Source organism: Crotalus tigris, unplaced genomic scaffold, assembly GCF_016545835.1.
Source record: "Crotalus tigris isolate CLP2741 ecotype Arizona unplaced genomic scaffold, ASM1654583v1 scf7180000017639.5415321, whole genome shotgun sequence".
Taxonomy (NCBI): domain Eukaryota; kingdom Metazoa; phylum Chordata; class Lepidosauria; order Squamata; family Viperidae; genus Crotalus; species Crotalus tigris.
Window position 1 is genome coordinate 5053933 of NW_024096532.1, and position 24108 is coordinate 5078040.

General features: G+C 39.2%; 2 protein-coding genes across 7 annotated transcripts in view; one reads left to right on the plus strand and one right to left on the minus strand.

Annotated features, from left to right (window-relative positions):
- The first annotated feature begins 2 nt into the window (after window positions 1-2).
- LOC120304573 (golgin subfamily A member 6-like protein 1) lies at window positions 3-14086 on the plus strand. Of its 5 annotated transcripts, XM_039335339.1 has the most exons (9): window positions 3-229; window positions 6582-6800; window positions 6930-7063; window positions 7201-7255; window positions 7334-7472; window positions 9052-10661; window positions 10741-10928; window positions 11028-11116; window positions 13605-14086. In XM_039335339.1, the coding sequence occupies exons 2-8, from the start codon at window positions 6756-6758 to the stop codon at window positions 11089-11091; spliced, it is 2235 nt and encodes a 744-aa protein (XP_039191273.1). In that variant the 5' UTR covers window positions 3-229; window positions 6582-6755; the 3' UTR covers window positions 11092-11116; window positions 13605-14086. The 5 variants fall into 5 exon arrangements, with proteins under 5 accessions (XP_039191273.1, XP_039191270.1, XP_039191271.1 ...); XM_039335336.1 differs by lacking the exon at window positions 13605-14086 and having other exon boundaries at window positions 3-243; window positions 11028-11246; XM_039335337.1 differs by lacking the exon at window positions 13605-14086 and having other exon boundaries at window positions 3-243; window positions 6611-6800; window positions 11028-11246.
- Window positions 14087-16750: 2664 nt separating this feature from the next.
- The window catches only part of LOC120304576, a 28871-nt gene continuing 21513 nt past the window's right edge, over window positions 16751-24108 (minus strand). For both annotated transcript variants that reach the window (XM_039335345.1, XM_039335342.1), the window contains exons 3-5: window positions 19268-19366; window positions 17512-17676; window positions 16751-17423 (exon numbers count right to left, since the gene is read on the minus strand). In XM_039335345.1, coding sequence (XP_039191279.1) covers window positions 17223-17423; window positions 17512-17676; window positions 19268-19366 — 465 coding nt within the window. In that variant the 3' untranslated portion in view covers window positions 16751-17222. The remainder of the gene's footprint in view (window positions 17424-17511; window positions 17677-19267; window positions 19367-24108) is intronic.

Sequence of the window (24108 nt, forward strand, 5' to 3'; positions counted from 1 at the left end):
AAGCCGAGAGCGTGCACCGGGGCACCAGGGAAAGCCGGTTGCGCACCGCGGTAGGCTCAGGATGGCTGCATTGGAACGACCCCGCGAAACCCCCGTTAGTACGATTTAAAAGAGGGGGTGTGCTATCCAGGAATTCCTGCAGATGTTGATGCTTTTAAAGAAGCTGCCCGAACCTTACATGCTGCGTGCCTGCTTATGCACCCTAAAAGATGTATGACGGGAAAAGGATGTGAGTTTCTCTATGTAGGTTTTCACTATAGTTATTGGGGGGGGGGGTTGTCTTTCAAAGTGGTGAAGAGTGGGGGAAGATGTAAAAGTATGCAGATATAATTTGCAATACAAATCATTATTATGGAACTGCTGTAAAGCCTCAGTGTAAAGCACACTGAAACAGTAGCTTCTCCGTTTGAGTTAAGTTCCACTCAGCCTGAAACTTACTGGGTGATTTGTGAAATTTAGATCAGAATCGTGCAAGTTGCCATGGTAGTCCCTCTAACATTCTAGAAGTGAAAGTTGGTCTTTGAAGAAGTAGGATTGGAAGAATATTGACACTTTTGGAATTGGAGAAAACTCCTAAGAAATCCAGAGAAAGCCAGAAAACACACGCATCATCAAATAAATCAATTCAGAATTCTCACTTGTGGCACAAATGATCAGGTTCAAGTTATCTTGCTTTGGACACATCAAACAAAGATCTAGTTCTCTGGAAAAGGCTCTAATGCTGGGAAAAGTGGAAGAAAAGAGAAGAGGACAATCAGCAAGGTGGATGGATTCAGTTATGTTGGTGATGGTGACTCAATGAAAGACTTGAAGGATCAGATTGTTATGGATAAAATCTATGTGGTTGCTAGAAGTCAAAAATGATTTGATGACACATAATCCATCATATGCTTTTAGGAGAAACACAGGATAAAAATGCAGTCCACAAGGTCCAATCCAGGTTGAAGTAACCTGTTCAAGAAAAAGTCTTGAACAAGGTCTCACATCAGTTTAAGATGAAACTGAGAGCCACTTCAGTTTTACTAAAAAAAATGAATGAGCTATAATATCCAGAAAAAATGGCATAATTACTAAACAGTGATGGCTGTATATTTATAAATATATATAACATCTTTTGTTAAAGAGGTTTACCAGTCTTCTGAATACTGAAATGGAAACTGTATTCTAAACATTTCCAGTTGGCCAGTAGACACATTTTTAAATATCCTGGAATTAATTAGGAGTGTTCAAATTAGTATGGTGTTCATATAGGCATGCTTCTACCCTGTGTTTTTATAAAGTGTTGTCATATTTCTGATATTTTTCACCCTATCTTAGTTGCCCAGAGTCACATGGCAAGTAGGAAGCTATATAAATTGAAAAATATAGTACTGTATTTCATTCTTTTCACAATATAATTGGTATTACTTGGTGGTTTTTGAACTGAGATCAGCCTTATAGTGTATTAATTACTCTTAGTACTTTTCCAGAGGTCAATTAAACAACACACTTATGCCAGAAAAAATCCACTCCATTGTCAATGAACTTAGAATAATGCATTCCACAAAAGTTCAGCAATTTTTCCTGTCACTTACTCAACTTTGAAACCATTTCTTCTTTCTCAATAATTGTGTACATTTCCACACAATAATACAATACCTTTTTGGGACCAGCTCTGGATCTGATCTTATGATGTCATTGTCTTGAGGAACTGAGTCAATCTATTTCTGTCTCTTTTAATTTACAAGAAACCCCAACTCATTGGAATTTTATTATGAATTGTTGCAGTTCTGCAAATCCAGTATATTGGCAGGAATTTGTACTTCTCTCTTCCCACCCACACATCAGAAATTCTGGAGTTTGTATCTTCTGTATGCAATGTTCAGAATTTTTCCACCACTATCCCCAATCTATCAAAGTCCTAATCCAGTGCCTGGAGGTGGTTGGAGTATGAATGGGAAGGAACAACTCAACCCTTGCAAGCCCAAATGCCTATGGATGTTTGGATTATTTGGATCTGAGGACTTTCCAGCTTTAGCGCCAAATAAAAAAGTTTGGGGAATTGTGGACTGCCCACCCTGCTCAAATAGCAGATGGCATCTATGGCTAGAATGGCACAGATTCATTTTGTAACCAATTGTCCCCATTCTTGGATTGGGAAGCCATGCTGACAGTCACTCATGCTTTAGTCACCTCTTGTGTGGACTATTGCAACACAGTCTACATGGCCTTGTAGATCACTTGGAAGTTGCAACTTGTTTAGAGTGCAGTAACACAAGTAGCTATGAGCATTTCATATTAATACCCAGGCATCTCTCTGCTTTTTGACTTGCACCATTAGTTTCCAGATGCAATTCAAAATGCTGTTTCTCATCTATAAAACTCCTTGTGGGTTATTTAAGAGTCCATCTGTGATATCTGTTAATCCTATACAATTGGATAGAGTTGGCATAATTTATTGGTGATTAAACAGTAATACCTGGTAGGACTGAGGAAGCATGTCTTTCCTGGAATGTCTCCCATAAAAATTATGCAGCCCCTACCTTAATAATAATAATAATAATAATAGTAGTAGTAGTAAAGTTGGAAGGGACCTTGGAGGTCATCTAGTCCAACCCCCTGCTCCGGCAGGAAACCCTACACCATTTCGGACAAATGGCTGTCCAGTCTCTTCTTAAAAACTTCCAGTGTTGGAGCATTTACTGCTTCTGGAGGCAATCTGTTCCACTGATTAATTGTTCTCACTGTCAGGAAGTTTCTCCTTAGTTCTAGGTTGCTTCTCTCCTTGATTAGTTTCCACCCGTTGCTTCTTGTCCTGCCTTCCGGTGCTTTGGAAAATAGCTTAATTCCCTCTTCTTTATGGCAGCCCCTGAGATATTGGAATACTGCTATCATGTCCCCCCTTGTCCTTCTCTTCGTTAAACTAGACATACCCAATTCTATCAACCGTTCCTTATATGTTTTAGCCTCCAGTCCCCTAATCATCTTTGTTGCTCTTCTCTGTACTTTTTCTAGAGTCTCAACATCTTTTTTACATCGTGGTGACCAAAACTGGATGCAGTATTCCAAGTGTGGCCTTACCAAGGCATTGAAGAGTAGTATTAATACTTCGCGTGATCTTGATTCTATCCCTCTGTTAATGCAGCCTAGTACTGTGTTGGCCTTTTTGGCAGCTGCCGCACACTGCTGGCTCATATTTAACTGATTGTCTACTAGGACTCCGAGGTCCCTCTCACAGTTACTACTATTGAGCATGGTGCCACCTATGCTGTACTTGTGCATTTGGTTTTTCTTGCCTAAATGTAGAACCTTGCTTTTTTCACTATTGAATTTCATTTTGTTAGTGAGTGCCCAGTGTTCAAGTCTGTCCAGATCCTTCTGTATCTTAAGCCTGTCTTCTGGAGTGTTGGCTATTCCTGCCAGCTTGGTGTCGTCTGCAAATTTGATGAGTTCCCCATCTATCCCTTCATCCAAATCGTTGATGAAGATGTTGAAGAGTACTGGGCCCAGAACAGAGCCCTGGGGCACCCCACTACACACTTCCCTCCATATAGATGCAGTTCCATTGAGGACCACTCGCTGAGTACGGCCGGTCAGCCAGCTACGGATCCATCTGGTGGTGGTTCTGTCTACCCCACATTTTTCTATCTTGTCAAGTAGTAGGTTGTGATCTACTTTATCAAATGCCTTACTGAAGTCCAAGTAAATTATGTCCACAGCATTCCTCTGATCCACTAATTTTGTCACTTGGTCAAAGAATGCAATAAGATTTGTCTGGCATGATCTATTTTTGACAAACCCATGTTGGCTTTTAGTAATGACTTTGTTTGCCTCTAGGTGTTCGTTGATTCGTTGTTTGATTATCTTTTCCAGGATCTTCCCAGGTATTGAGGTCAGGCTGATAGGTCTGTAATTTCCTGGATCCATTTTTTTTCCTTTTTTGAGGATGGGAACTACATCGGCTCTTTTCCAGTCCTCTGGTAGTTCCCCTGTGTTCCAGGATCTTTGAAAAATATAGTTCAGTGGCTCCGATATCACATCTGTCAGTTCCTTGAGAACTCTGGGGTGTAATCCATCTGGTCCTGGCGATTTGAACTCATCTAGGCTGGACAGGTGCTCCCTAACCATTTTCTTGCCTATCTTAACTTGTGTTTCTGTTTTGTTTTTTATGGCACTATTTTTGATAGGTTGGTCTGTTTTTTCCCTTTGTGTAAAGACAGATGCAAAAAATGAGTTAAATAGTTCTGCTTTCTCCCTGTTGCTTGTCACCTTCTTGCCACTTCCACCCACTAATGGACCAATCATTTCCTTCACTTTTTTCTTGTTTTTTACATGTTGAAAGAAGCTTTTTTTGTTATTTTTGACTTTGGTCGCAAGCCTTAGTTCATTTTGAGCCTTGGCTTTCTTCACTTCATCTTTGCAGGCTCGGGCTATTTGCTGATATTCTGACTTAGTTATGTTCCCCTCTTTCCACTTTCTATACTTGTCCTTTTTATCTTTCAATTTGTCAGAGAGTTCTTTATGCAGCCATGCTGGTTTCTTTTGAGAGCTGTTGTTTTTCCTCTTTGTTGGTATTGTGCTAGACTGTGCTTTTATTATCTCATTTTTCAAAATTTCCCAAGCTTCTTGAGTTGTTTTCCCCTTGAGGATTCTCATCCATGGAATCCTTCCCAAGCCCTCTCTAAGTTTATTGAAATTAGCTCTCTTGAAGTCCAAGACTCTAGTTTGACTGTGTTCTATTGGTTGTGCTTCTATAATGTTGAATTCTAATATTGCATGATCACTTCCTCCCAGGGTTCCTATGGCTTCAACACCGTCTATCATTTCATCTCTGTTAGTGAGAATTAGATCCAAAATGGCTAATCCCCTAGTTCCCTTCTCTACTTTTTGGGAGACAAAGTTGTCTGCTAGGTTTGCCAGGAACCTGTTTGATCTTCCACTTGGTGCGGAGTTTGTCTCCCAGTTGATGTCAGGGTAGTTAAAGTCCCCCATTACTATTGTGATGTGCTTCCTACATACCTTAGTTAGCTGACTAGCAAAAAGTTCATCTATTTCCTCTGTTTGGTTGGGTGGTCTGTAGTATACACCTATGGCAATGTCATTTCCCCCCCCCTTTTATATTGACCCAAATGCATTCAAGACAGTTTTTATCATTGTTGTACTCTATTTCTGTGGAGATGTAGTTATTTCTTATATAGAGAGCAACTCCACCTCCTCTTTTATTTGGTCTGTTTCTTTTAAATAATTTAAATCCCTCTAGCTGTGTGTTCCATGTGTGAGTTTCATCCCACCATGTTTCCGTAATGGCATGATTTTGTTTAAGCAAAGCTTTGAAGACCTGGCATTTCTCTCTGGCCCTGGATTAAGCAGTGTGACAAGTCCCTTTTAGAGGAATATGGAAAAATGGGTTACATATCTATTGCTCTCTGAGATGTCAAGCTTTTTGTTGTTGATGGCAGTAGTGATGATAATGTTTTGTATTTAATAGTGTATTGCTACCAGCACCATTATGGAATTGGGTGGTTTTACAAATTTGACAAATAAATCAATAAAACTAATGGCATAGTAAGATGCAGTGGTAGTCAGAGCTATTGGAAAAAGCAACAGGGTACACAATCGCTAACACAGTCGCTTTATTTTCACAGGTTTACGGGGGTAATACTGTCTGTGGGGGCAAGGCCAGGGGGAGATGAAATTGTGATGTTATAATGTAAGAGTCCCATTCCATTTCTTAAGTGTAGCATGATCACTCAACTGCCAAATGCATACAAATAAAAATGTGTCTATGGGACACTGTTCAGCCATTTATTTAATTTTCTTTTTGCAAGAGTGGAAACAAGGAGATTTTTGTTATTCCAAGACCCTGATACTTGAGAACACTGACTGGAGATGTTCTTTGCATTCTCCTACTACTATATGTATGTATCTTACTACTACTACTACTACTACTACTACTACTACTACTACTACTACTACTACTAATAAAGTTGGAAGGGACCTTGGAGGTCATCTAGTCCAACCCTCTGCTCAGGCAGGAAACCCTATACCATTTCAGACAAATGGCTGTCCAGTTTCTTCTTAAAAACTTCCAGTGTTGGAGCATTCACAACTTCTGGAGGCAAGCCGCTCCACTGATTAATTGTTCTAACTATCAGGAAATTTCTCCTTAGTTCTAGATCTACATGTTCTCTTTCTTTCAGAGTCTAAAGTAAAGACAGTTGTATGAGCTTTGACTACTTCATAGCAAACACATTTCATATGTTATTAAAACTAACAGTTAATTAATCATCAGGTTTAACTCTGATCGCTGATGATTTGCTATTAGTCCTTCCTCTGGATTAAGATAGCCAAAGGTTTATCACTAGGTTTACTCCAGCCAATATAAGTGAAGCTGGTCGCTAAATTTCAGAGGAAGAAAAAAGGAAGAAATAAATAAAATTATTTCAACCATCTATTTATGGGAGATTTTGAAGGAGGGGTAACTAATTTGAATAATATAGCAACAACTGTATGGAAATTATTTATGGAGATTATTATGCTTCCTCTAGTTTGATTTTGACAGTGCTTGATAGTGATCGTTCACATGCTTCTTGTTTCTGTAGGATACGGTGTGCTTTTATTTCTTTCACAGTTATGCAAAGCCAGAACAAACTATGGCAAATTACAAGGCAAAGGAAGAAAAGGATGTGGTCAAATACTTTAGTGACGTTAACTTCCCTCTCTGAGGAGAAGGGGAAGCCACTGCGTACCTTCTCTTCGGCTACCCCAGCAGCATAATGGAGTATCTTCAATCACTCTTTGGGAGCCTGCAACAGGCTTTGGTTAGTGGCACCTTATCATCTCTCAGGCTTGGGTGGAATCCAGAACCTCTGGTTTATCTTAAGGGGATTTACTGGCTGCCTGTACTAGCAGTCCCTGTTCAGTGTTTCTTCTCTTCACCCCGTTTTCAGGATTTTGTTTCCTCCTTCACTACTTACCTTTTTGGAAATGAAACTCATCCAGGAGCAGAAGAGCCAAGAAGTGGAAGGGAGATGAAGAACTTAAGAAGCCACCTTGATTCTGAAGTGGAGACAACGTATTCTGGGTAACAAGAATCTGATGAGGAATAATTATTTCCGTTGGAGTTTGTCTGGTAGCTCTGAGGTGCAGTGACGGTTGGAGTAGAATTATCTCTTTTGCAATTAGATTTACTTCTCCTTCCCTTCCTGCCTTCTTCTGCAGGGATGTTTCTCCAAGGGAGCATCTGAAGGTCACTGAAGGTCCTTCCACAGCGGAGGTAGGTGTTAGATGAGAGGAGGTGGAGCAAAATCCTTCTGTGCTCCACCTTTCCTCCAACAAAGTCCTTTCTTTTCAGATAACCCTACTCAGTCAGGAGATCCAAGGAACACCAGAAACTGCAGTTACTGTTGATCAGGCAATGGAGTCTTTTCTCAGGTCTTCCAAATTTCCCAACAGATGTGAGGGACAAGAAGAATCTGAACAAAAGTTCTCAGGTGACTGAAACTTCTGGAATGTTGATGATGCTATATTGTGAGGTATGGAGGATTCCCACAGCAGGAAATCTATTTATTTATTTATTTATTTTTGCTAGTGGATTTTCATGATCCTTTCCCTATGGACTTTACAACAGCATAGATGGTAGCATTAAATTAAACCAGCATCTGTCTTTCTCCATTCAAAAAACTATGTCAGACAAAAACATACACTTCTGAAAGACACAAAATGAAGTAATTACATTTAAAGAAACTGGAAAATAATACATTTAAAAATATTTGAAAAACTAACATAACTAAAAGATAATATAAGGAAAAGTTGTATTAAAAGATCTCTAACATTTTTAAATTATGGGACGACATGGGCAAAGACATATACAGTGTTAACAGAAGTGGCCAACATTTTCCTACAATTTTTCTTCAATGTTTACAAATATGTTCAAAAGGCTTTGGAACTTGAAAGATTGTCCTACTAATGTAGATTGTAAAACAAGCTTGCACCATCCACAGAGCTGTACACTCCTATTTCCTGCCCTTGTGTGTGTATATATAGGAAGTTAATTTGTTTTTCAGTTGTGAGTTTTGCACATGAACTGATTTTTTTGTGTGTGTTTATTGGCAAATACCTGTCTTGAATAAGATGATTTCAGACTAGTTTGTTATTCTATTTTATCATGCATAGTTTAATATGCATGAGGAGAGGAGGATCTAGATTTCATAATATTCACTTGTAATCAGCTTCTCATGTGGTTTTTCTCCCATCGTTTTCTGAGCTCTCTCCTATATAATCCATTAAAGAGCAAAGGATTAAATAGCATAGTGGTGTTTATTCACAGATAACAATAGGATCTGGGAATATCCTCTTTATTTAGCATTATATTTAGATTAATTTATATTTTTCTCAGAGCTCAGGAAACCAGAAATGAAGGCTCCCTCTCATCGTTACACAGAAACTGGGAGATAATTATACTGGCCAATGTATGTGCATGTGTGCCTCTTTATGGGACAATGATTGTGCTGTCATTGTATTGACAAAGATGTTGACTTTAAATGGTCCTCTGTAATTTCAGATTATCTTGTGATCTTTAAGGATGAGGTCTGTTTTTCCCTCTTAGCTGGTTTTCGCATTTGCATTTATGTATATTTTTTAAAATGAATGTATTAGCTTCCCTGGAAAGAAAGGTAAAACATTTTTTTTCACATACAGCCAGAAAAACATGTGAGAGATGATTTATATCCTTGGTTGCTCTTCTCTATGATATGTGCTTCAGATATTCCTGAGTTAGCTTTTTGACTCCAATAATTCCCAGCTAACATAGCCTTTCACTATGCTAGCTATAAGTTATGTTAAAGCCTGGTTGCAAAGGGCTGGAAAAAGACTAATATAAAACAATTGTCCTGCTTTTTAAATGCCCAGAGAGAAGAGGACATTTATTCTATACTCTGCTTTATTAGGATAGCATTCATTGGCCATACTCAATCAGGATAGTGGAACTACTGTTTTAAATTCTTGGATTCTTAGTCTTGGGGAGGAACTCAAGATCAATGATAAATATTCTTTCTTATTTTTGCCCCACAGTGTCTTCTATAGGCCTCAGTGATACCCCCAAAATAGGATCAACAACATCTATGACTGATAGCATCCAACAGACACACAAGGAGTCACCAACTATGACTGGGAGACTCTATCAAAGAAAATCTGAAGAATCTACCTTGATGGAAGCTGCACCAGAAGACATGATAAAAGAGTTGGCAGATTCAGTTTGTAGTGAATACTGGAAGCCAGATGAACTTTTGGCAGAAAGAAGAGAACTTGGGCAACTGGAAGAGGCAGAAAACACAGGGATGAGTCAAGAAGCAGAACAAGACAGAACTGTATTAGCTGAGGGGATTAAGCAAGGAGCATCAAATTGGCCAGCATTTGTAGAACAAAAAAGAGGGCCTGAAGGAGCAGAGTGCACTAGAGAAATTGTTCAAGATAGTTTGGAAGAGAGTGTTGAGATTATGGGTAATCAACAATTAGAGGTTGAGAAAGACCAGGAAGAAGGAAAGGTGGGTGAAGAAGAACAGGGAGAGATAAGTACAGCAGTGTTAAACCAGGCAGAGAATAAGGTATTTGAAGAGGAAGGAATGGCTGGAAAAAGTCAGCTGTGGGATGAAGAAGCAGAAAAAATCACAGAAGACCAGGAAAAAGAATTGGAAAAAATGTTGAATGAGGGAATTCAACAAAAGCTCCTAGGCTTGACACAGGATAAAGACGAAAAGCAGAAAGGACAAGAAGAGGCAACATGGACTAGGGGAACTCAACAAGATAGATTGGAGGAGATGGTCAAGATGGCAAGAGACCAGGGGTTAAATGTTGAGAAAGATCAGGAGGAAGATATAAAAGTGGATGGGAATAAAAAGGTAAAAACAAGTGTGGCAGCAGAAACTGAAGGAGACCAGGTAAAGATGCTAGAAGAGAAAGGGAAAGGTGAGAGAAGCTGGAGTTTGGAAGAACAGATAGGAGAAACTGAAGAGGGGAAGGAAAGAAAGCTGGATGAAAAAGAAAAAGGACTAGAGGGAGTCACTTGGACAGGTAAACTTAAGTATGATGCACTAAAAGTTACAATAAAGAAGACCCAGCATTTAGAATCTGGGGAGGAATTGGAAGAAGGCATAGAGATGGACACAGGCCACCAGATAATGAGAGAGATAGCAATGAAGAAGGAAGATGTTCAGCAACCACTGCTGGACAAAGCAGAGATGGAAGCAAGCCAGAAGAAGACATTAGAAGGGGATGAAAAGAAGAGATATTTTCACCGGGAGCCCAAGGAAACTGAGGTTATGACAGAACAGAAAAGGGAGGCATCAGGATTGGAAAAGGAGGGAAATTGTAAGCAGGGAGATTTACCTGAGAAAGGAAAGACAGAAGAAGATCTGAAGCAAGAAGCAAAGGAATCTGTGAAAAATGAGATACACACTACAGGGGAAAAACTGGAACAGCAAACAAGAGAAGAATGGTGGGAAAGTAACCAGGAAGACCAGCCTGAGATATTGCTAGAAACTTGTGGTTTTAGTGAAGAAATACTAGAAGAGGCTGAGACTACAGCAGGTCAATCAAGTCAACTGGGAGAGATCACCAAGAACCTGGAGCATCCAACCTCTCTTGATAAAGATCTACCTGGACCCAGAACTTTTCCTTATGATGTAAGCATAATTATGAAGGAAAGTGGAGCATAAACGTAGTCAGGAGATTGACGTAATCATATCCATCTCTCTTCTGCAGGTCACAACACTGGATAGCAGTGCCCAGAAGGAACGGGTGTTGCTACGTCGTAAGAGCTCCATTCGACGATCACCCAGCTTGAAGAAACCAAAAATATCGCAAGAGGCTCCAACACAAGAGACAAATATAATTGAAGATGCTTCATCTTTATTGGAAGTACCAAAGAGACAAAACCCAAGATTATCTGGGTAAATCTCACCACCACATCCAATAGTAATTGAATAGTAGATATTAGTGTTGTCATCTTGAATTTTGTCTTAATCTACTCATTTATTTTGCTTTCCCAGATTCGGGCCTATGCACCCCAATATGATGGCTGAACTTCAGATGCGCCTGCAAAAGCCAAAGTGACTTGAGGTTCAAAGAGCTTTATCAAGTAATGAACTTGCATGTTTTTGGCTCTATCTTGGGTCAATGCACCATAACCAATAATTCTGAAAGCAATGGAGGCATCATCTCTATTTTCTCTAAAAACTTAGTAAATTATATATCCATTCTAAATTAAATGGTTAGTGAGGAAACATTGTATACCACATGAATAGAAAATCTGAGAAGTATTGCTAGGATATCTCAGCAGATTTGATATCTTTATCTCTTCACCTGAAATGGGGAACTCCAGCATAGCTTTCATTCTATGAACACTGGACAGAGCCTGGTGGTGCAGTGGTTAGAATGCAATACTGCAAGTTAATTCACTGCTCACTCCAGGAGTTCGATTCTGAACTGCTCAAGGTTGACTCAGCCTTTCATCCTTCTGATGTCAGTAAAATGAGGACCCAGATTGTTGAGGGCAATATGCTGACTGTAAACCCCTTATAAGAGCTGTAAAGCAGGGCTTTTCAAACGGTGGTATGCATACCACCAGTGGTACTTTAGCATGTGGTACACAACCCCTAGCCAAGTGTAGTGAATGAGCTAAAGGCCTGGAGGAGATCAACTAGAGCTGCAGTGCTTGGCAGAAGCCCCAGGATCTGCACTCACAGCTAAATGCTGATTGGAGCTTCCTGCACACCCGGAAGAGGAGGAGGGTAGAGAGAGGAGAAGCTATAAAAGCATGTTTGGGCAGGAGAGGGAGAGAAAAAGAAACATGGAGAAAGAGAGAAGAGGTGAAGCAGTTAGTGAAGCAGTGAGGAGAGCGCGAGCGAGCAGTCTTTGTGAGTGAAGGGTGAGTGAGTGAGAGGCTTTTGTGAGCAAAGTGTGAGTAAATGAGTGAGTGAGAGGCCTTTGTGAGCAAAGTGTGAGTGAGCAAGTGAGAGGCTTTTGCGAGCAGAGTGAGAGAACGAGAGGCTTTTAAGATAAGATAACCTTTATTGTCATTTTTATACTGTGGGCACGATGGCACACATCAAAAATGAAATTTAGTTGCAAGCAAAGTGAGTGAGAGAGTGAATGAGTGAGGGGCTTTTGCTAGCAAAGTGTGAGTGAGAGAGATAACAAGGGGCTTTTGTGAGCAAAGGGTGAGTGAGTGAGAGCAAGCGAGAAGCTTTTGCACGTAAAGTGAGTGAGTGAGAACGAATGAGAGGCTTTTGTGAGCAAAATGAATGAGTGAGGTTTTTGCAAGCTAAGTGTGAGTGAGTGAAAGGCTTTTGCGAGCAAAGTGTGAATGAAAGAGCAAGGAGCTTTTGCGAGCAAAGTGTAAGTGAGAAAGCGAGTGACGGGCTTTTGCAAGCAAAGGATAGGGGGGCTTTTGTGAGTGAAGAGTGAGAGAAAAAAGGAAAAGTGAAGGGAGAAGGGAAAAAGAAAAGAAAAGGCATTGTCTTCTGACTTCCTCTGTTGCAGTAGAAGGAAACATTAACATTGAACATCAACTTTTTACTTTTCCATAATATTATAAATTAGCCATTTCTATAACAATAAATGAATCTAACCAGTAAAGCCTAAAATCCCCCCCTTTTTTAGTCATCAGGTTTTTGACACCTTGCTAAATACTGGTGGTACTCGAATATTGTCATGTCCTAAAAGTGGTACAATCTGTGAAAAGGTTGAAAAGCCCTGCAGCGTAAAGCACTATGAAGTGATATATATGTCTAAGTCAATGTTTCTCAACCTTGACAATTTTAAGGCATGTGGACTTCAACTCCCAGAATTCCACAACCAGCAATTCTGGAATTCTGGGAGTTGAAGTCCACATGCCTTAAAATTGTCAAGGTTGAGAAACATTGGTCTAAGTGCTAGTGCTGTTGCAATTCTATTCATATCATACTTTGGGGGGGGGGAGGGAGGAAGTAATTCGGTGGAAACTACCTAACAATTTTGGAAGGGCTATCTTTAGATTCCACCCTATGGTATGGAGTCTATCCTCACCATGCATCAGTTTAAACTCATTCTTTATTTTACAAGAGTTCAGTGAACCTAAAACATGTCTGAAGAGATTATTGTACAACTTGAATCCAAGAAATGTGTGCTGATTCTATGATAAGCTACTATGATAGTATGTGGGAAAGAGCTTGGAAGACTAGACCAAGAGATGCTGCCAAGGGGACAGTCAGATAAGAGAGAGCAGAGCCCTCATCTGGATAATGGGCAGGGCAAGAGGAGGGACCCTCCCTAGTTTCTTGGGCTGTAAAGGAGAGAGGAGAGATGTATTTTGTAACTTGTAAGATTCTGTCAATGTAACTTTACAATTAAGTACAATTAGCTCATCTGGTTGTGATTCCTATCTGGTTTATGCTGTAAGGCCAACAGCTAAAGTTACGGAAGAGAAGTGGCAGTGAATGGCATGTACCTTATTTCATCTTTACCCCATCTGTTAGAGTTTTCCCATATTGTCCCTCCCACCACAACCTTTCTCACTACCCAGATTAGGATTTAGGCAACAAATTGAAAAGATAACAAATATTTGACTGCTCTACTTTTGCTTCCAGGAGAAGATAGAGATGCTTGTAGGATTTTCTACCTGCAGGTTTTCACCCAAATAACTTGGCCTAAGCTTGAATGTAATGGACTTTTGTGAAAAAGACTCCAGTTGAGATAACTACCTAATTGGGCTGGTCTTGCAATCATTCATTTTTCAAGTGTGAAAATGCTGTTCTCAGGCCAACGGCTACAGGACCACTTTCCTGGATCCAGTTGAAGACATTTTTACATTTTCAGGCTTGGGAATGATGGTTTTATTTTTACTTATTTTACTCAAATTTAATTGCTACTTTTCATTTGGTTTTCAGTTTTTGCTTTCACCATTGGGTTTTTTTTACTTTTAATTGGTTTAAGAATAAGATGACGTTCTTAGTATTTAAGCTAAGTTTTTTTGTTATCTTTTATTGTATTGCTACAGTAGAGTAAATGTAAATGTATACAATAATGTATTATTGCGATACAATAAAAATTTGCGAGCTTTGTCAGTCAACTGGCCTTGAACTCTTAAATAAATCAGTAAAATGCAGTTGTCAAACCATTTGCTTAAAGACTCATCAGTAATTTCTCACAAAGAGATAATTAATTGAGTTGTTTGTCACTTGTATGTAAACATAGGGCAAATGAACCCTGGCAATTTTTTTTTCCTGCTGCATCCCTATAATTTCATTGAGGGCTGCATCAGCATTGTGGTTGTCCTCGGGGGGGGGGCTGGGTGTGTGTGGCCAGGGTGTGTGTGGCTTACTGGGTTGGCGTGGATACAGTGGGTGTGGTCTACTGGGTGGGCATGGCCAGCTCTACATCGTTCATGTCAAAGGTGTCTGTGGGGGCCTGGACAGGAGTGGGACAGATCTGAAGGTCTCTGGAAGAAGGTGGTGGGATCGGGGCAAGCACCAAGAAATGGTCCATTTCTTCATTCCTCACAAAGGGTGACACCTCCCCAGCATGCACCCAGGGGGTGGGGCTGACACAGCAGGGGCTGGTTCCTCACTGTTTCTTCAGTCTTAGCCTTGTGGAGCTAAGACTGAATGCGTTTCAGCATAGATGGCCATCACAAAATTGTACATTGGCTCCCAGCCAGCCTGGGCCAGGGCCAGGGCCAGGGCCAAGGCAGCGGGGGCTGTTCCGTCACTGTTTCCAGGATGGCTTCGCGGGCAACATGAAACCACTTCGCAGGCCGCGTCTGGCCTCTGGGCCTTGTGTTTGACATGTCTGCAATAACGCCTTCAGATTTCCAACTCATATCTGATGGAGCCTAAAGCAATATGGACTTAACTGTTCCAGTGTTAAAGTTGGTTTTCCCCCTTAAGTGGGCAATAGCCCATGGTAATTTTTAGATGAGTGCTATCTTCAATTTATTCATCCATTCTGCTGCTGGTGGTGGTGATTTTGGAGGTGGGGTCAGCTTAGCATCTATTGGCCACTTCAGGCTGGTGCGGGCACTTCCTATATCCTATGACCCTGTCCAATGTCTTCCAGAATTGTTCTAGTTTGGGCAATAGGAAAGTCCAGCTCTTTCAAACTGTACTTTTCCTCTTTAGCATCCATTTCTTTAATCCAGAGGTTGATGAATCTCCAGGGTAGGAGAAGAGTTGGTTCCTTCAATAGCTCCCTGGGATCTAAGAAGATGTTTATGGTGGTTTTGAAGGAACCATCTTTTTCCTTTTTACCTGAGGATTTCTTTGCAGTTTTTCATTTGAGGTTTGCTAATTAGAGAGTTGCTATTTAAATTTCCTATCTCAAAATTGAATCTAGCAGCTTATTTAAAGGCAATGCTAATAATGAAGCTCTTTCTGAACATTTCTACAAGGTCAAAGGTAACAAACCTTATTAAGTATAGATCTCAGCACTAAAAGGACAAAGTCTACGGATTATATAGATAACTATATATATAGTTATCATATTTTCTTCACCATAGAGAGGAGTTCTGAGAGGAGAAAGAGAAAGCCTGAAGAAAGGGGTCAAGATAGAGGCCTTAGGAAAGTCAGTAGAGTTTCACAATGGAATTAGGACCAAACAGGAAACCTCTACCAAGTGAATTCAGCCAGCAACAAAAGATTTTCGTTTGCTGATGAATATGAGTTAAATAGATATAATCAGGGCTTTTTTTTTCGTCGTAGAACACCCAGAACAGAGCACCTTTTTTGGATGGAACCTTGTAAGGTAGGCAAGGCAGGTTGTATGACATGTGTGAGTTCCGGCACTTTTTTTTTTTTTTTTTACAAAAAAAGCACTAGATATAATACAATGTTATATACTGCTTAAATATATTGACATTGGATTTTAGGTTAAAATACAGACTAATTGACTGATCTCCAAGTCCTAGTGGACAATCACTTAAATATGAGCCAGCCGTGTGCTGCAGCTGCCAAAAAAGCCAACACAGTGGTAGGTTGCATTAACAGAGGGATAAAATCAAGATCACGTGAAGTGTTAATACCACTCTACAATGCCTTGGTAAGGCCACACTTAGAATATTGCATCCAGTTTTGGTCACCATGATGTAAAAAAGATGTTGAGATTCTAGAAAGTGTACAGAGAAGAGCAACAAAGATGAGTAGGGGACTGGAGGCTAAAGCATATAAGGAACAGCTGCTGGAATTGGGTATGTCTAGTTTAATGAAGAGAAGGACGAGGGAGGACATCATAGCAGTGTTCCAATATCTCAGGGGTTGCCACAAGGAAGAGGGAGTCAAGCTATTCTCCAAAGCACCTGAAGGCAAGACAAGAAGTAACGGGTGGAAACTAACCAAAGAGAGAAGCAACCTAGAACTAAGGAAAAATTTCCTGACAGATAGAACAATTAATCAGTGGAATAATCTGCCTCCAGAAGCTGTGAATGCTCCAACACTTGAAGTTTTAAGAAGAGACTGGACAGCCATTTATCTGAAATGATATAGAGCTTCCTGCCTGAGCACAATGACCTCCAAAGTCCCTTCCAACTTTATTATTACTACTACTACTACTATTTTATTATTATTATTATTATTATATGACATGACAAACTCTCTTTTGATTAACCAATTAATCAGGCAATCAAATTTAAATAATACTTTTATTAACCAAAAATTTAAAAGCATGAAATGGCCAGTTCAAGCTTAGAAAAGGCAGTATCACTCAAGACATATATTTTATGGCATATGCATATTTACTCAGATCTGTTTTAGAAAATTTCAGAATCATTTACCCATAATCCATTGGAATTATATATTATATATCTTTCTGTAGATACCCTCACGATTCTCTGCCCCATTTGAATAAATAGCCATTTTAAAAAAAATTAGATGAAGCAAAGTAGTAGCCACCCATATTTTTATGGATAAACACAATATTTAAAATTCCCTGCAAACTTGTTGCCAATTCTTTCTGACCTTTGGAAAAAATACTTTTATTTTGTCACATTGTTTTGAGAAAGTGCAGTCTTTAAACAGTTGCTTATGTGAACCTAGCCAAAGCATTGCTTTAACAAATAAGTTAAAATAATAAAATACTTAGAAAAAATAAATAAATATATAAAATAGATAATTTAGATAATTTACAGAACAGCATTGTCACTGAAATACCAGGATGCCCGCATTCCTTGGCTGTTTGGAATAGGGTGATGGGGATTAAAACAGGAAATGTTAAGACTAGAAAAACTTGGAAGGTGAAGCCACTTTGGGCACCCTCATCCTGAGCATCAAAAAATCTCGTGCAACACGAACCAGGAAGCTTTCGAGAGAACGAAGGACAATATATACTTCTTGGCGGTTCGTCCACTGACTGTGGTGTTGAAGGATCTGAGGAGTTGATTCAGGCTGGATATTAGATGACAGGCCACAAAGTGTAATCTATAGGAAAAATGAAAGCTGAATAACATGGCCAAAGCCAAAGGATGCTTTTCCCTCACCTGAGCTCCCCCCAAAACAGGCAAGCTACCTGGTAATCCACTTGATGACTGAGATCTCGGAGGTTAATATCAATATCTTCGAACTGAGAGGAGAATTCAGAATTTTCTTTGATTGCTTCAAAGTTCCTCAGCTGTTGTACCAATCTGTGATAAAATGAAAGGGTCTTGGCTATCTGCGACAGGCGTCTGGCATCCTGGAGGGAAGAAAGGGTTAGAACGCAAACACAACAAAGTCAACCGCTGAGGTATCCAAGCATTATTGTCAAAATGGGCAGCTCTGAAAAATATTAGGGAAGCTCCCTGCCATCCATCTCAACAAACACATTAAGAATTGGAGACAGGAGGAACTTCACTCTAGCAAGAAAATGTTACTTGTGGTAGTTTACCATATTCTGGCTGAAAATGGTTTGCTTAGTTCCATACCTATATTGCCTGGTGAAATGTACCACACAATTTACTAAGCGTTTTTGATCCAAAAATTTCCATTCCAAGCAAAACTAGTCAGAATAACAGAATACAGGGAAAAAAAAGTTGGAAGAGACCTTGGAGGTTTTCTAGTCCAACCCCCTGCTCAAGCAGGAAACCCTATACCATTTCAGACAAATGGTTGTCCAATCTCTTCTTAAAAACCTCCAGTATTGGAGAAGTGAAAATCCATAACTTCTGGAGAATTATTTTAATCAGTACTAAAAAAATTTACAACAGAGGTGTCCATGACAATTCTTAATAACATCAAAATGTTAAGTGCATCAAAACATTATTATGCAAATGAATCAATTGTAGTAACGTCATGACATCGTTTGCAAGTACAATACATCTCACAATATTTGAATGATATGTGCATGTCTATATTTGTTTTTCTCCCTGTGGATGCTATGGTTTACAAGAGTGCATTTATTAATACACAACTGTAATTGGAGGCTTCCAAAAATTGATGAACTGCAGCTGTGATGTTGACATTGGTTATTATCCAATAAGCACCTAGAATACTGATGCTGGCTAGCTGTGACTTTTGGGCAGTCCTTGCAAGCAACTTAAAAGCATGCAACACTCTTGACTTGTTTAGAACTCAAGTTTTCTGTGAGGGTTACTTAGCATTGATTGTGCTATAAATAAATTACAATTGTTAGCATTCTTTGTGGAGACAGTGAGTTTGATAGAAGAACAGGTTAATTATATAAGTTGGTGAATAGGTACTGCCTTCTTTCCAGCTATTAAGTATCCTGTCTTCCTAGCTAATTGAATCCATTATTTCTGGCTTCCAACCATCAAGTTGCCTTATTAAAAGGAACATGAACGTGTTCCTTTTTCTCTAGGCACTGGTGGATGATTACCAGTAAGAGTGGAACTTTACAGTGATACTTCAGTTACCTTCATTCAAAAGCCTTGTATCAAATTTGCCACTTTGAGAGCACCATGTTAAAAACTGATGTACTCTGACTTTTGAAAGATGAGACCTATCATAGCTAGACTTCAAAAATCACAAGGCTACTAGATGGTGATGGAGATATTGAAAATTAATTCATTGCGGGACATCCAGTCTTTTTGTAACCCCAATACACAAGGCTTAATCTGGGCTCAACCTGATGTATTTCGTGATTGGTGCTTGTAATAAATGCCTTTCTTTCTTTCTTTCTTTCTTTCTTTCTTTCTTTCTTTCTTTCTTTCTTTCTTTCTTTCTTTCTTTCTTTTATTCATTCATTAGCCTTTGGAAGAACTTTGAGAATTTTATTGAATAAAATTATTACAAAATGCAAAGGTAAAAATATATTTATATCGTCTTACTGAAAGAGAGATCCATGTGTGAAAATCAATGCTGGTTGAGGGAAGGTGCTTCAAGTGGGAAATAAAAGGGACCTCAGCTCCAGATAAACGGTCCAAAAGCTGGAAAAAGAGAGTGAATATGACTGTAAACAGATTTTCAACCAACCTTGTAGCAAAGCATGAAGAAGCATATATTACTTGACTAGAGAATGGTGTGATAACTCACAGCTATCACTCCAAGAATGTTGAACTTTTTACTGCTGGATTCCTGAGGGAGGTGGGATAAAATGCAGAGGGCCAAGGTTTCAAGAGAACTCCAACAGTTAACCCAAAGGGGAGGTTTTGAGTGATAAGGACATATGATAATAAAGCTCTGCATCTTTAATCAAGTACAGTATATTTTCCAAGAATCAGTATCTGCTTTAAATACAGGTAGTCCTCAAGTTGCAACCTTAATGGAGCCTGCCCATTACGGTTGTAAGTTATGAGGATTGTAAAAAGGTGGTTGTTAAGATAACACTGGGATGGTTAAGGAAACCCATTATTCAGTCTGGGTGCATTTTTTCCAAAAACCAGATTCAGATTCTGTTTTTCAAAGAAAACGTCATAAAAAGGCAAGCACATAGCTGCAGGCTGCTGCAAATGGCCATAAATGCAGGCTGGTTGGTGAGCGCCCAAAATTCAGTCATATGGACTCTGGATAATTGAACTTTGAATCCGGGTTATAAATAGTTTTTTTTTTTCAGATTGGTCATAATCGTAAATGGTTATTAAGTGACCAGTCATAAGTCAAAATCTACCTTAACAGTGGCGGCTACAGATACTATAGTAACTCAGGTATGGAAGAAGAAGCACTGTTTTATGAAGAGCAAGGTTTTTGGTTTTTTTGTTTTACTCAGTGCAAAAAAAAAAAAAAAAGCAAATCTGAGCTGTTCTTTTAAAGGTAAGCGATATATGTTGGCTTCTCAGTCTCATCTACTGAGTCTATCTGCCTTGTCCTACGTTTTACATTACTAATTCCCAGTTACAAATTTCACATTACAAAACAGAAAAGTTTCAGATTTGGAAAAAAAGATTTGATGGAGGCAGCAGCAAAAACAACAACAACAATTCAAAATTTCAGTTTCTCTACCAAGATGGTGATGTACATTATGGACTGGTTCTGTCTGAATTAAACAACAATCCTATGTGGTAAGATTGCCTGGGAGACAGAATATGAAGATTTGAGCCCAAAATGGAAAATACAGGTAGTCCTTGATTTATTACCATAATTGAGCCCAAAATTTCCATTGCTGAGCAAGACAGTTATTAAGTGAGTTTCCCCCCATTTTGCAACTTTTCTTCCCACAGTTGTTAAGTGAATCAATTCCCAGAATTTCCCAGTCATTCCCTGGGGACAAGCTCTGGAAGTGATGAATGCCTTGGGGAAAAAAAGCTGATAGAGAAGGAATGTGAATGCATAGATAAGAAAATGAAGAAAACTTGTGCAAGAAAAAGAAGCACAAGTGTAGAGTTCCTTTGCAAAATGTTACATCACTGGCCTCTAGGGGCCAAATGATAAACTACTGAAAACATGCATCCAAATGTTGAATTTTCCAAAAGAAAGGACTTTTTTACAGCAACACTCTGACTTTGAAAGAGTGTTCAATAGAACCTTTTAAACTGACTTTTGGGTGCATCATAGCACTTTTCTCAATCAAATCTTATAAGAAAAAAAACACACCCATAAAAGTACTGTGAAATTATTTCCTGCACCCAAATCTAATTTTTGACTGGAAAGTTTCTCACATTTTATTCACCTTTCATTTAGAAGACAAGATGATAATCACATTTTTTAAAATCCTATTATTTAGATCTTATTAGTCAGTTGCTCAGTTTTATTCATTTGGTCAATTTATTAATCAATACTAGAAGTAACATATTTAAAACATCTGTTTAGCTCAATGAGGGTGGAAATTTTGTAAGTTTCTCCACTTTATTCTCCACATATCCACATATGCTCCACATATCCACATATGTATGGCCAGTTCTTTGGTCTCCTCTCAGCCATGGAAGATCGTTGAATGAGCCTGGGCCAGTAATTCTATCTCGGTCCACCTCAGAAGGTTGTTATTGTGGGTGAAAGAGGCAGTGGTGGGATTCAGCCGGTTTGCACTAGTTCGGCATAACCGGTAGATAAATTTTGCTGAGTTCGGAGTACTGGCTGAATGTGCACTGTTCCTGGAAGTCCAGTCTAGGCCTGGGAGGCCTGGAGGAGGCCTGGAGGCCTCCCAGGCCTAGAACGGCCTACCGGAAATACATGGATGTCACTTTCGGAAGTCCATTCTAGGCCTCAGAGGCCTAGAATGGCCCACCAGAAGTGCATGGACACCATTTCCTTAAGTCTGTTCTAGGCCTCCGAGGCCCAGGCTTGCATCCAATAAGAGAACCGATTGTTCAGATATTTGAATCCCACCACTGGAAAGAGGAGGAGTGAATGTGATATATGACACCTCAAACCCCTTTACAATGGGTGGGATATAAATCAAACAAATAAGTCAGAAGTTGCACATTGGGGATGGGGATGAGCAACGAGAGAATAAGATTCTACTCTACCCTCTGATTAAAATTGGAATTTTCAGGAGGAAGAATTTTCCAGATTTTGATTTCTAGAGGAATGATAAAAGTTAGCTAAAAAGCTATGCAAAATTTCTTTTCTCTCTGTTTGTTTTAAATAATCTTTTTCCCCTGGAAATTATTGTTTCTATACAGGATCATTCCTTATGTGCTTTACATGGATCAAGACCTCTTTATATCACAGTTGCTTCTGAGTCATCAGCATCATATTGGGGTCTTCTCAGAATCTTATCTATTTTTATATATTTGAGAAAATGCATATTTTGTCTGTTTCTATAATTTTTCTCTTGGTGGTTCATCTATCTCTGATCTGACAAGCCCTATATTTTTCTCTTCCCAAACATAATATTTAGGAAACTCTGACTTCCATTTTCCCTTTCTTTCTTTTTTTTTTTAAATGTGGCTTTATATGTTTATTAAGAGAATGGCCTATTTCCCCACAGAGAAAGATGGACTGATTTCCTTAGCAATATACTTCAACACTTCAAGTCAAGTGGTAGTGTAGATTTTATTTCCTTTTTGCAGGTAGTCCTCAACTTAAAACCAGTTCACTAGCGACCATTTGAAGTTATAATGGATTTGAAGTTCTGACAGCCTCCTCCTATCCCTGTGATCACGTCGGCACACTTCAGGTGTTTGGCAACTGGCCGACAGATATGACTGTTTGGCATTTTACAACAGTTTTGCCGAAAGCCAGCATTTACTTCTGATTTTTGGCAAAATCAACCCATAGGAACTATTGGCTTGCTTAACGACCACGGCATTTGCATAACAATCGCCACAATTAAACTGATGTGTGCAGGGCTGAATGCAATAGTTCAAGTAAGGCCTGACTAAGGCAGAATAGTGCAGGATAATTATATGTTGGTGGCAGTAATGATTCCCAAACTGCATTCTAAGACAGAGCATTTAATTTGTGACATGGGGGGAGGGGGTTCTGAGAGAAGGGATTTGAGAGTGCCCAACCTCTTCCCTGGGGTTGCAGCCTTCTTCTGATCAAATCACCAATTTCTGTCTGCCACATAAGGGACAGAAACAATTATTATTCCATCCTTACTGATATTTATTGATTTATATTTATATATGTTTATCTATTTTTCACATTTCTGTTTGGCTAGACAATAAAATCCAAGTACAACTAAGTAAAATACCTTTGCTATTACTTCTCTAAAACAGTAAAATACTACCGTAACATACAAACATGTTACTATGAACTATCAAAAGAAAGTAAAGATGGCATTATAAAATTGGGGTAAGGCTCTCAAATCAATTCCCCCTTTAAGAGGTGTTGAAAGAAAAATCTTCATCAGGGTCCAGTCCAAGCTGGGAATAAACAAAATGGAGACTGCTTTAGAAAGAAGGTTGCAGTTTATTGAAGAGGAAAGCCAGACAGAAAGATGGCTGTGGGAAAAACTGACCACATGTAGCTAGGAGTGGTGGGTTTTTATACCTTCTGGGCTTTTGGTTGGAGTTCTTCCTGTTTGAGGCTTTGTATGTCATGTACTTTGCCTTGAGTCTTAGTGTGCCCTTTTGGTATTATGTTTCCTGTCCTTAGAATTTTGGTGGAGGTATGTAGATTTTAGGGGTCTTTGTCTTCCTAATTTCTTCAGTTTCTAGCTGGAAGGCTCAAACCTTTCTGAAAGAATTATTGAATTTGCATTTCTAAAATCTGGCCTCTGCTGAGTTTTCTGCCTGGGGGAGAGGGACTGGGGCTGGTTTCTGTCCTTTTTAAAGATCTTTTCCATTATTCCTTTGGGGAAATATATTCTGCCTTTTTAATATTCCCCAAAATATTTCTTTCTCTGGATTCTTCCCACAGAGGCTTCCAACACATATGACAAGGATGGGACCTAATTTCTATGGGAAGCTTGTTCCATAGCATAGACATTGCCATTGAAAAGCAGAAATGTGTTGCTTCAGTTTCCCAATGTGACATCACTACCAGATATTCTCTGATCTAATTCACTGAGCCTATATTCATTAGAGTAGGCAGTCCTACAAGATGCACAGTTGCCAAGCCATAAAATGGTTTATAGTTTATATCTTAAAGTGTACTCAGATACTGATACTAACCAGTGCAGGGCCATGAAACCAACATTATATACTCCCAACAACAAGAGTAAAGACATAGGACCAATTGTAGTTTGCAAATAGTTGTAAGGGCATCCCAGATAGACTATAGCCCTAGAAAGGATGATGATTGGTTAATAAATTGGACACAAAAAAGAGAATGGAAGAACTAATTC